General features: G+C 53.0%; 1 protein-coding gene across 1 annotated transcript in view; it reads left to right on the top strand.

Moving 5' to 3' along the window:
• POLR3D (RNA polymerase III subunit D) overlaps positions 1–13,618 on the top strand; it is a 34,155-nt gene that overhangs the window by 16,093 nt on the left and 4,444 nt on the right. Inside the window, exon 8 of the mRNA XM_075346447.1 lies at positions 1,210–1,362. Within this exon, the coding sequence (XP_075202562.1) occupies positions 1,210–1,362 (153 nt within the window). The remainder of the gene's footprint in view (positions 1–1,209; positions 1,363–13,618) is intronic.

Raw genomic sequence — 13,618 nt, 5'->3', positions numbered from 1 at the left:
GTTCATCGGTATGAGAAGGATTTACATTTGTTAGATCTGGTGAGAGCACTCAGAATCTACATTTCCCGCACGGCGCCCCTGCGCCGCGCCGATGCACTCTTTGTCCTTGTCGCTGGTAAGCGCAAAGGGTCGCAGGCTTCCAAAGCCACCCTGGCTCGATGGATCAAAGAACCGATTCTGGAAGCCTACCGTTCTGCTGGGCTTCCGGTTCCTTCAGGGCTAAAGGCCCACTCAACCAGAGCTGTGGGTGCGTCCTGGGCATTGCGACACCAGGCTACGGCTCAACAGGTGTGCCAGGCAGCTACCTGGTCGAGTCTGCACACTTTCACCAAACATTATCAGGTGCATACCTATGCTTCGGCGGACGCCAGCCTAGGTAGAAGAGTCCTGCAGGCGGCAGTTGCCTCCCCGTAGGGGAGGGCCGTCTTTGCAGCTCTAACATGAGGTATTTCTTTACCCACCCAGGGACTGCTTTTGGACGTCCCAATCGTCTGGGTCTCCCAATGGAGCGCCGAAGAAGAAGGGAATTTTGTTACTTACCGTAAATTCCTTTTCTTCTAGCTCCTATTGGGAGACCCAGCACCCGCATTGTTGTCCTTCGGGATTTTTGGTTTTTTCGGGTACACATGTTGTTCATGTTGAACGGTTTTCAGTTCTCCGATGTTACTCGGAGTGAATTTGTTTAAACCAGTTATTGGCTTTCCTCCTTCTTGCTTTAGTACTAAAACTGAGCATCCCGTGTTCCCACGGGGGGTGTATAGCCAGAAGGGGAGGGGCCTTACACTTTTTAGTGTAATGCTTTGTGTGGCCTCCGGAGGCAGTAGCTATACACCAATCGTCTGGGTCTCCCAATAGGAGCTAGAAGAAAAGGAATTTACGGTAAGTAACAAAATTCCCTTCTTTTTGGGGATAGCAAAAAAAAAATAAAAATAGTGGCCCAACCTTATAAAATCCCAAATGGATTTTATGGGGCGACCGTGCAGAGATTCTGAATGTCGGTGAACACAGCGTTGTGTGACTGCTGGTCATTGATGTCTGTAGTTGCCCAACGGACGGGCGCTTTAGCCCCCGTAGACTCGCAACCCATGATGTTATTTGCATGGCTGTGATGAATCCCTCTATTTATGGCACGCTAATTAGACACGCTCATATGCTGATCATAAATGCTGGATCACTGTTATCTCCATAACATCTGTTCTTTAATAATAGGAGGCAAATGCGGCAGAAGAAAACTGCTCCCTGAAGGATCTGTCTGAGGGTCAGATTGGGAAACTGGTCATCAGAAAATCGGGCAAAGTGCAGCTCCTCCTGGGCAAGGTCACCCTAGATGTCAGTATGGGGACATCCTGCTCATTCTTACAGGTAAAAGCTGTGATCATCAGGAAAAATAACATTCTTCTCAAAATTGTAAAGTTGCAAATGTAAAGGCGGATGTCAGGGTGCAATCTCCTGCTTGTCCGATGTGAGATTGGTCATGGATGGATGCAACTTCATTCACAAAGCAAGTAACGTGCATCATTCCTCACAATGAGTATTAGATTATTGCCAACGCATCAGAATCAAGGCCCCGTCACACGTATCTAACGATATATCGCCTGGGTCATGGATTCCGTGATGCACATCCGGCATCGTTAGCGACGTCATTGTGTGTAACACCAACGAGCGACCGTTAACGATGGAAAATACCAAATCGTCCATTGTTGACACGTCGCTCATTTTCAAAAAATCGTTGATTGTTGATCTCGCAGGTTGTTTGTCGTTCCTGCGGCAGCACACATCGCTACGTGTGACACCTCGGGAACGACGTAACTACAGCTTACCTACGGCCGCCGTCAATGAGGAAGGAAGGAGGTGGGCGGGATGCTACGGCCACTCATCTCCGCCCCTCAGCTTCTATTGGGCAGCCGCTTAGTGATGCCGTTGTGACACCGCACGAACCGCCCCCTGAGAAATCAGGCGGTTCGCCGGCCACAGCGACGTCGCTAGGCACGTAAGTCCGTGTGACTGCTCCGAACGATATTGTACGCCACAGGCAGCGATTTGCCCGTGACGCACAAACGACGGGGGAGGGTACGCTCGCTAGCGATATCGCTGCGTGTGACAGGGCCTTAAGCCCAGAAAGTGGCTTTAATTCCAGATAAGATATTACCAACATAGGACTTTAAGGGGGGGGGGGGGCTCTGGTTCCCTGCAGCGTGGTGTGCAGACCTCCAATCAATGGTTTATGTAATTAACTGAATCCAGTATGAGAGAATTTTGTGAGCAAAATACACTCCTTTGCCTCTTGAACTCCAAATGAATAAGATTTTTTTTTTTTTTTACGAGCGCTCGGGAAATCAATACAGCACACAGTGCTTAATATGCTGTACTTAAAGAAGAATTATTTATTAGTACGTGACCAGTTTATATAGGGTCACAGATAAAGGAAAAGTCCCCTCTGAACTATGAAACCAATAGGAGCAGTAAGGGTGTGAGCAGAAAAGTGAAATTTACCCCCTCTTCCCCCCCCCCCCCCCATCAGTGTTAGCTGAACCCTATGACATCATTTGGGTGCTTTCACACTTGCGTTGTGTGGCATCCATTGCAATCCGCCGCCTTGAGGAATTACGGTAACCGTTGCAGGAAGCCATTTATTCCTCATAGGTTTCTATTAAGGGCGGATTGCAACGGATGGTCTTGCATTGCATCCGCCCCGCGGCGCATCAGTTTTATCGGTGACCGTCAGGCGGAAGGAACGCTGAATGTAGCGTTGTTTTCTTGCTGTAAAAAACGCACTCCGCAGGATTCCGTCGGGATCCGTTAGGAGGCATAATGAAACTCTATGGTGCTAGATTCCGTTGCCATGCATTTGGCGACGGAATCCAGTGTAGGATTCCGTGAAGTTCTGAGCATGCTCGGCATGTCCAGCAGAACGTCCGAAATCGTTTAAAATCACTCCTGGTCTCTCTCTCTCTGTTGGTCGGTCTCCCCCTCTCACCGGCGTGGCGCTTCACGGATGTCACACTTCTCTGGCTGCTTTTCCTCTTCTGAAAATGCCGGCCGTTCATTATTCCATCTCATATTCCCTGCTTTCCCTGCCCACCGATGCCTTGGATTGGTTGCAGTCAGACACACTGTGTGATAGCTGTCTTACTGCAACCAATCACAGCCGCTGGTGGGCGGGTCTGTATTGTGCAGTAAAATAAATAAATAATTAACAAAAATACGACTTGTGGTCCCCCCAATTTTGATACCAGCCAAAGTAAAGCCACATGGCTGAAGGCTGGTATTCTCAGGATGGGGAGCCCCATGTTATGGGGAGCCCTCCAGCCTAAAAATATCGGCCAGCAGCCGACCGGAATTGCCGCATCCATTAGATGCGACAGTCCCGGGACTCTACCTGGCTCATCCCGAATTGCCCTAGTGTGGTGACAATCTGGGTACTAAAAAGTTAATGGCAGCCCATAGCTGCCACGAAGTCCTAGGTTAATCATGGCAGGCGTCTATGAGACACCCACAATGATTAACCTGTAAGTGAAAGTAAATAAACACATACACCCGAAAAAATACTTTATTTGGAATAAAAGACAAAAAAACACCCTCTTTCACCACTTTATTAATCCCCAAATACCCCTCCAGGTCCGGTGTAATTCACACGAGGTCCCACGACTCAGCTCTGCTACATGAAGCTGACAGGAGCGGCTGTAGAACACCGCCGCTCTCTGTCAGCTCCACGCAGCAACTGAAGTGAATCGTGCTGTCAGCGGGGATGTCACTAAGGTAGTGCCGAGGTGTGAGCGGTGATGATGGGGGCGGTAGTGCCGGGGTGTGTGCGGTGATGATGGGGGCGGTAGTGCCAGGGTGTGTGCGGTGATGATGGGGGCGGTAGTGCCAGGGTGTGTGCTGTGATGATGGGGGCGGTAGTGCCAGGGTGTGTGCTGTGATGATGGGGGCGGTAGTGCCAGGGTGTGTGCGGTGATGATGGGGGCTCTCCCTCTCGGCTAAAGAAAACTAACACAATGTGTTATTTCACAGGAATCCGTTCACACTATTTAAAACGCATCCGTCACATGCGTCACACAACGCATTGTGACGGATGCCAAACGACGCAAGTGTGAAAGTAACCTTAGTTATAAGACAAGATGGACACAATGAGAACAAAATTGATTCTATTCTCACATCTGTGATTGGCTGCAGCGGTTACTGAGAGTAATGGAACAAAAAAAGCTCATCATAGGACATTAGAATAAATTCATAGAAAAAACTCACCAGAAATAAAGCCAACAGCCATAAAATGGTCAGATAGTGGCAAAAGCACATGCAAGATGCACACAGCCCCCCATGATAAAGGTTGGAAGATCACAGGTGCAGAATGCCTATAAAACAACCACCCCTAGCCTAATATATCAGGAGGGGGAGGTTGCCGGCACAAAACTGCACACAAATAAGATCTAATATAGGGCGTCAGTCACACAGATTCGTGCAATGCACAGTGTCCAGGCAAAGTCTATTGATCACGCCCTTCTATTGGATCAGGCGATTGGATCAGGCGGGCTGCCCAGCACCTAGGTGCACTGGCACAATGGACAGACATCCCAGGGGACCGGCTGCATCCTGCAAAATTGTGCGATAATAAAATGATAAAATTGATAATAAATGTGAGGTATTGGTCATATTTTGGCCATCTATATATATAATTGCCTTATTCTGTCTGTCTGTCTTGCTCCAAAATTGTGTCACTGTGACAGTGTCGTTAGAGTGACAACTGTCGGATTGGCTGCAGGGCTCGGCCTGGCCCCGCCCCCCCCCCACAGATTGGCCGCTCGCCTCGGTCTGGCCCCGCCCCCCGCATGGATTAGCCGCTCGCCCCGGCCCTCCGCATGCATCGCCCGCTCCAGCGTACACCGGCTCCCAGTACGCATACGCTGCGGTCAATAATGAAGTGTCATGCAGCGGAGAAGGAGTTAAAGACACTGCAAGACACTTCATTATAGGCAGCGGGCACCCCCAGAAGATAGAAGAAAGAAGACCCCGCAGTCATACTCACCAGACGCCGACCGGGAGCAGGTGAGCGCATCAAGGTCCTGCAGCGGCGGAACACACACACACACACACACACACACACACACACACACACACACACCAGATCGCATCCACACACAACAACATCCAGTGATATCGCTTGCTTCTCGGCGGCGATACTGTGCGTGCAGTGACCTTCCAGGACCTGCCGGAGGATCACATGGCCGGAAGCATGTGGTATCTCCGGATGTTGTGAGTGTGTGAGCGGGCATGTGCGATATCGTCAGTGTGCGTGTATGCGATCGGATGTGTGTGTGTGCGTGTATGCGATCGGATGTGTGTGTGCGTGTATGCGATCGGATGTGTGTGTGTGTGTGTGTGTGTGTGTGTGTGTGTGTGTGTGTGTGTGTGTGTGTGTGTGTATGCGATCGGATGTGTGAGTGTATGCGATCGGATGTGTGAGTGTATGCGATCGGATGTGTGAGTGTATGCGATCGGATCTGTGAGTGTCGGCAGAAGGCAGAGGAGCACAGCGTGCAGCACAGCTGCTGGGACCGCCCACCGGAGGGCACAGGGAGAAGTGGGGTGTGAGTGTATGCGATCAGATGTGTGCGTGTATACTGTCTGATGTGTGACTGGGGGGTGTGCAGCATGGGGCATGGAGCACGATGAGGGGTGCGCAGCATGGGGGATGGAGCACGATGGGGAGTGCGCAGCATGGGGGATGGAGCACGATGGGGGGTGCGTAGCATGGGCGATGGAGCACGATGGGGGGTGCACAGCATGGGGGGTGCGCAGCATGGGGGATGGAGCACGATGGGGCGTGCGCAGCATGAGGGATGGAGCACGATGGGGGGGTGCGCAGCATGGGGGATGGAGCAGCATGGGGGGTGCGCAGCATGGGGGATGGAGCACGATGGGGGTGCGCAGCATGGGGGATGGAGCACGATGGGGGGTGCGCAGCATGGGGGATGGAGCACGATGGGGGGTGTGCAGCATGGGGGATGGAGCACGATGGGGGGTGCGCAGCATGGGGGATGGAGCAGCATGGGGAGTGCGCAGCATGGGGGATGGAGCAGCATGGGGAGTGCGCAGCATGGGGGATGGAGCACGATGGGGAGTGCGCAGCATGGGGGATGGAGCACGATGGGGAGTGCGCAGCATGGGGGATGGAGCACGATGGGGAGTGCGCAGCATGGGGGATGGAGCACGATGGGGAGTGCACCGCACAACACACCACACACACACACTGGGAACCACAAACACCGCCGCGCGCAGACACCCGCCGCGCGCAGACACCCGCCGCGCGCAGACACCCGCCGCGCGCAGACACCCGCCGCGCGCAGACACCCGCCGCGCGCAGACACCCGCCGCGCGCAGACACCCGCCGCGCGCAGACACCCGCCGCGCGCAGACACCACCCAACACACAAACACCGCGGCATACACAAATATACGCACATACCGCGCAACACACAAACACCGCGGCATACACAAATATACGCACATACCGCGCAACACACACACTGCACAAAACATACCTCCCCCCAAAACACACACACACTCCACACCCACACAAACCGCACAACACACACACACTCCACACCCACACAAACCGCACAACACACACACACTCCACACCCACACAAACCGCACAACACACACACACTCCACACCCACACAAACCGCACAACACACACACTCCACACCCACACAAACCGCACAACACACACACACTCCACACCCACACAAACCGCACAACACACACACTCCACACCCACACAAACCGCACAACACACACACTCCACACCCGCACAACACACACACACTCCACACCCACACAAACCGCACAACACACACACTCCACACCCACACAAACCGCACAACACACACACACTCCACACCCACACAAACCGCACAACACACACACACTCCACACCCACACAAACCGCACAACACACACACACTCCACACCCACACAAACCGCACAACACACACACACTCCACACCCACAGAATGCTGCAGACACACAGCGCTCCACAAACAACACAACACACACAACACACAAACAACGCAACACACACAACACACAAACAACACCGCTCTCACCCCCCCCCACACCCACACCCAGACAACACCCAGAACATTTACAGCGCCCTACACAAACACTGGCAACTACACACAACATCGATATATATAACAAAAAACATACATTAACTACACAATAAATTCTAGAATACCCAATGCGTTAGAATCGGGCCACCTTCTAGTAATATATAAGCTCGTAACCCATACGTCAAGGGTCCCCACGCTTACGAGTCCCTAACTGATGTGGTTAGGGACTCGTAAGCGTGGGGACCCTTGACGTATGGGTTACGAGCTTATATATTATGGCCAAAATATGACCAATACCTCACATTTATTATCAATTTCTTTGTCGCTCCATTGGGAGACCCAGACAATTGGGTGTATAGGCTATGCCTCCGGAGGCCGCACAAAGTATTACACTAAAAGTGTAAAGCCCCTCCCCTTCTGCCTATACACCCCCCGTGGTCACACGGGCTGCTCAGTTTTTTGCTTTGTGCGAAGGAGGCAGACATGCACGCACAGCTCCACAGATTAGTCAGCAGCAGCTGCTGACTATGTCGGATGGAAGAAAAGTGGGCTCATATAGAGCCCCCAGCATGCTCCCTTCTCACCCCACTTTTGTCGGCGGTGTTGTTAAGGTTGAGGTATCCATTGCGGGTACGGAGGCTGGAGCCCACATGCTGTTTTCCTTCCCCATCCCCCTCAGGGCTCTGGGTGAAGTGGGATCCTATCGGTCTCCAGGCACAGGAGACCGTGCTTCATCCACATCTCCTGTGGAGCCTGCTGGATAGGAGCCGGGTACCGTTCAGGGACATGGCCCTGCTACTGTAAGGTACTCTGTATCCCTGTAGGGTCCGCGCACAGCAACACTACAGCTTTGCTGGGTGTGCTAGTACGCCGGGGACCGCGGCGCTGACAGGGTTTAATGTGCCATTACACACTCAGCGTTGCTGAGTGTGTTTATGTATAGGGACCGCCGCGCTATCCGCCGCCGCCACAGAACACTGTAGCGCGGCTGCGACTTGTAGTGCGCCGGGGACTTCCGCGCTGGCCGCGCTTATACGGCGGCAGCGCTTATTACTACAGTCCCCGGCTTGACTTGCGGCCTGGTCTCCTTTTCCTCCCGCCCTCACCCCTGACAGGCAGGGGAAGGGCGGGACGCTGCACAGAACGAGCAGCACGGAGGGCTGGAGCATGCTTTGCATACTCCACCCCTCTCACTGTGCACTGGGCAGGCACCAGTTCCCGCACTTTCTAGGCCACGCCCACGACTCCCCTCTCTCCTCAGGACGCCGGCAGCCATTCCTGTCAGCTCCTTGGACGCAGCAGACGGGGACAAAGTCTGAGGGACCCAGGCAGGGACTTCGGTGGCCTCACAACCGCTTTTAAGCGGATGGTAAACAGCACCTGTGGTGCTAGCCCCATTTGTGCAGTAGTGTAACTATACAATTTACACTGTATGGTGCACAGTTGATTCTGGCTATATACCCTATTGTGTTGCTTAGGGAAGATAATAGCATGGCGCCCACAAAAGGCAGGGGTGCCAAAACACAGGCTTATTATGCTGCCTGCGCCGCATGTACGACCCCGCTACCGGCAGGTTCCACTGACCCTCATTGTGTACAGTGCTCGGGCCCTGTGACACTTACTCAGCCAGAGCCTCTGCTAAGAGGGGCCCAGAACGAGCCACCTGCTGACAATGTCCAGGTGACAGGGACAGAGTTTGCAAAACTCTCTGACACTATGGCTAAGATACTAGAAGCCTTGCAGTCCAGGCCGATATCTCAGCACAGGGACTCTGTTGAATCTGTGTTCCCTGGCCCCCCTCAGTTGGACCAACAATGTCCTCCCGGGGTATCTCATAGATCCCAGGCTGAGGGTTCTGACACAGACCCCAGCCCCAGACCGACTAAGCGAGCTCGCTTAGATTTTCCCTCAACATCATCATATTGTTCAGGGTCTCAGCAAGGGGAATCTCGGATTGATGAAGCGGAAACAGTTGATCAGGATTCTGATCCTGAGAGCGCTCTCAATCTTAATACTCCAGACGGGGACGCCATAGTGAACGATCTTATTGCGTCCATCAATCAAATGCTGGATATTTCTCCCTCAGCTCCTCCGGCAGAGGAGGCGGCTTCTCAACAGGAGAAATTCCGTTTCAGGTTCCCCAAGCGTACACCGAGTATGTTTCTGGACCACTCTGATTTCAGAGAGGCAGTCCAGAATCACCATGCTTGTCCGGATAAGCGTTTTTCTAAGCGTCTTAAGGATACACGTTATCCTTTTCCCCCTGACGTGGTTAAAAGTTGGACTCAGTGTCCCAAAGTGGATCCTCCAATCTCCAGACTGGCGGCTAGATCCATACTTGCAGTGGAAGATGGGGCTTCACTCAAAGATGCCACTGACAGGCAGATGGAGCTCTGGTTGAAATCCATCTATGAAGCTATAGGCGCTTCTTTTGCCCCAGCATTCGCAGCTGTATGGGCGCTGCAAGCTATCTCAGCAGGTCAAGCGCAAATTGAAGCAGCCACACGCACGTCCGCACCACAAGTGGCGTCCATTACCACTCAGACCTCGGCTTTGGCGTCTTACGCTATTAATGCTGTCCTGGACTCTGCGAGCCGGACGGCGGTTGCAGCCGACAATTCGGTGGTACTCCGCAGGGCCTTGTGGCTACGGGAATGGAAGGCAGATTCTGCTTCCAAAAAGCGATTAACCAGTTTGCCAATTTCTGGCGACAGATTGTTTGGCGAGCGTTTGAATGAAATCATCAAACAATCCAAGGGAAAGGATACATCCTTACCCCAACCCAAACCGAACAGACCCCCACCGAGGAAAGGGCAGTCGAGGTTTCGGTCCTTTCGGGGCGCGGGCAAGTCTCAATTCTCCTCGTCCAAAAGGCCTCAGAAAAATCAGAGGGACTCCGACTCATGGCGGTCTAACTCACGTCCTAAAAAGACCGCCGGAGGTGCCGCTACCAAGACGGCTTCCTCATGACTTGCAGCCACTTCACACCGCATCCTCGGTCGGTGGCAGGCTCTCCCGCTTTTGCGACATCTGGCTGCCACAGGTACAAGACCGGTGGGTGAGAGACATTCTGTCTCACGGTTACAGGATAGAGTTCAGCTCTCGTCCTCCGGCTCGATTCTTCAAAACTTCTCCGCCTCCCGAGCGAGCCGATGCTCTTTTGCAGGCGGTAGGCACTCTAAAGGCGGAAGGAGTGGTGGTCCCTGTGCCGATTCAGCAACAGGGTCACGGTTTTTACTCCAACCTGTTTGTGGTTCCAAAGAAGGACGGGTCTTTCCGTCCTGTCCTGGACCTGAAACTACTCAACAAACACGTGAAGACCAGGCGGTTCCGGATGGAATCCCTCCGCTCCGTCATCGCCTCAATGTCCCAAGGAGATTTCCTCGCATCGATCGATATCAAAGATGCTTATCTCCACGTACCGATTACTGCAGAGCATCAGCGCTTCCTGCGCTTTGCAGTAGGACACGAGCACCTGCAGTTCGTGGCACTGCCGTTCGGCCTGGCGACAGCCCCACGGGTCTTCACCAAGGTCATGGCTTCAGTAGTAGCGGTACTCCACTCTCGGGGTCACTCAGTGATTCCTTACTTGGACGATCTGCTGGTCAAGGCACCCTCTCAAGAGGCATGCCAACACAGCCTCAACGCTACTCTAGAAACTCTCCAGACTTTCGGGTGGATTATCAACTTTCCAAAGTCAAATCTGACACCGGCTCAATCGCTAACATATCTTGGCATGGAGTTTCATACTCTAGCAGCGATAGTGAAGCTCCCGCTGACCAAACAGCGTTCACTACAGACAGGAGTGCAATCTCTCCTGCAGGGCCAGTCGCACTCCCTGAGGCGCCTCATGCACTTCCTAGGGAAGATGGTAGCGGCAATGGAGGCAGTTCCTTTTGCGCAGTTTCATCTGCGTCCTCTTCAATGGGACATCCTACGCAAATGGGACAGGAATCCCACGTCTCTCGACAGAAACGTCTCTCTTTCTCAAGCAACCAAAGCTTCTCTTCGGTGGTGGCTTCTTCCCACTTCACTATCGAAGGGGAAATCCTTTCTACCTCCATCCTGGGCAGTGGTCACGACGGACGCGAGTCTTGGGTTGGGGAGCAGTTTTTCTCCACCACAGGGCCCAGGGTACGTGGACTCAGCAAGAGTCCTCACTCCAGATCAATGTCCTGGAAATCAGAGCAGTGTATCTTGCCCTGAAGGCTTTCCAGCAGTGGCTGGAAGGCAAGCAGATCCGAATTCAATCGGACAACTCCACAGCGGTGGCTTACATCAACCACCAAGGCGGGACACGCAGTCGGCAAGCCTTCCAGGAAGTCCGACGGATTTTGATGTGGGTGGAAGCCACGGCCTCCACCATCTCCGCAGTTCACATCCCAGGCGTGGAAAACTGGGAAGCAGACTTTCTCAGTCGCCAGGGCATGGACGCAGGCGAATGGTCTCTTCACCCGGACGTGTTTCAGGAGATCTGTTGCCGCTGGGGGATGCCGGACGTCGACCTAATGGCATCCCGGCACAACAACAAGGTCACGGCATTCATGGCGCGATCTCACGATCACAGAGCTCTGGGGGCAGACGCCTTAGTTCAGGATTGGTCGCAGTTTCAACTCCCTTATGTGTTTCCTCCTCTGGCTCTGTTGCCCAGAGTGTTACGCAAGATCAGGGCCGACTGCCGCCGCGCCATCCTCGTCGCTCCAGACTGGCCGAGGAGGTCGTGGTACCCGGATCTGTGGCATCTCACGGTCGGCCAACCGTGGGCACTACCAGACCGTCCAGACTTACTGTCTCAAGGGCCGTTTTTCCATCAGAATTCTGCGGCCCTGAACCTGACTGTGTGGCCATTGAGTCCTGGATCTTAGCGTCCAAAGGATTGTCTCAGGAAGTCATTGCCACTATGAGACAGGCTAGGAAACCAACGTCCGCCAGGATCTACCACAGGACGTGGAAAATATTCCTGTCATGGTGCTCTGCTAGGAGTTTTTCTCCCTGGCCATTTGCCTTGCCCACTTTCCTGTCTTTTCTTCAGTCCGGATTAGAAAAGGGTTTGTCACTCGGCTCCCTTAAGGGACAAGTCTCTGCGCTCTCTGTGTTTTTTCAGAAGCGCCTAGCCAAGCTTCCACAAGTACGGACGTTCCTGCAGGGGGTTTGTCACATCGTGCCTCCTTACAAACGTCCGTTGGAACCCTGGGATCTGAACAGGGTACTGCTGGTTCTTCAGAAACCACCGTTTGAGCCAATGAAAGATATTTCTCTCGCACGCCTTTCACAGAAAGTGGTTTTCCTAGTAGCAATCACTTCACTTCGGAGAGTGTCGGAGCTCGCAGCTCTGTCATGCAAAGCCCCCTTCCTGGTGTTTCACCAGGACAAGGTGGTTCTGCGTCCGGTTCCGGAATTTCTCCCTAAAGTGGTATCCCCCTTTCATCTGAATCAGGATATCTCTTTACCCTCTTTTTGTCCTCATCCAGTTCACCAATGTGAAAAGGATTTGCACTTGTTAGATCTGGTGAGAGCACTCAGGTACTACATTTCTCGTACGGCGCCCCTGCGCCGCTCGGATGCACTCTTTGTCCTTGTCGCTGGCCAGCGTAAAGGGTCACAGGCTTCCAAATCAACCCTGGCTCGGTGGATCAAGGAACCAATTCTCGAAGCTTACCGTTCTGCGGGGCTTCCGGTTCCCTCACGGCTGAAAGCCCATTCTACCAGAGCCGTGGGTGCGTCCTGGGCTTTGAGGCACCAGGCTACGGCTCAGCAGGTGTGTCAGGCGGCTACCTGGTCGAGCCTGCACACTTTCACGAAACACTATCAGGTGCATACCTATGCTTCGGCAGATGCCAGCCTAGGTAGGCGAGTCCTTCAGGCGGCGGTTAGCCACCTGTAGGCCAGAGCCGTTACGGCTCTATTATGAGGTATTATTTACCCACCCAGGGACTGCTTTTGGACGTCCCAATTGTCTGGGTCTCCCAATGGAGCGACAAAGAAGAAGGGAATTTTGTTTACTTACCGTAAATTCCTTTTCTTCTAGCTCCAATTGGGAGACCCAGCACCCGCCCCTGTTTTTTTGTGTACACATGTTGTTCATGTTGAATGGTTTCAGTTCTCCGATTTTCCTTCGGATTGAGCTTACTTTAACCAGTTTATAATTGTTTTTTCCTCCTTCTTGCTTTTGCACCAAAACTGAGCAGCCCGTGTGACCACGGGGGGTGTATAGGCAGAAGGGGAGGGGCTTTACACTTTTAGTGTAATACTTTGTGCGGCCTCCGGAGGCATAGCCTATACACCCAATTGTCTGGGTCTCCCAATTGGAGCTAGAAGAAAAGGAATTTACGGTAAGTAAACAAAATTCCCTTCTTTATCGCACAATTTTGCAGGATGCAGCTGGTCCCCTGGAATGTCTGTCCATTGTGCCAGTGCACCAACCATGTTTTTCCAAAAATAAGACCTCCCCCAAAAATAAGCCCTAGCAGGGATTTTCAGCATTTTCGGAGAAAGGCTTAAAT

Source organism: Anomaloglossus baeobatrachus, chromosome 4, assembly GCF_048569485.1.
Source record: "Anomaloglossus baeobatrachus isolate aAnoBae1 chromosome 4, aAnoBae1.hap1, whole genome shotgun sequence".
Taxonomy (NCBI): Eukaryota; Metazoa; Chordata; class Amphibia; order Anura; family Aromobatidae; genus Anomaloglossus; species Anomaloglossus baeobatrachus.
This window is presented reverse-complemented; position numbering and strand designations above follow the sequence as displayed.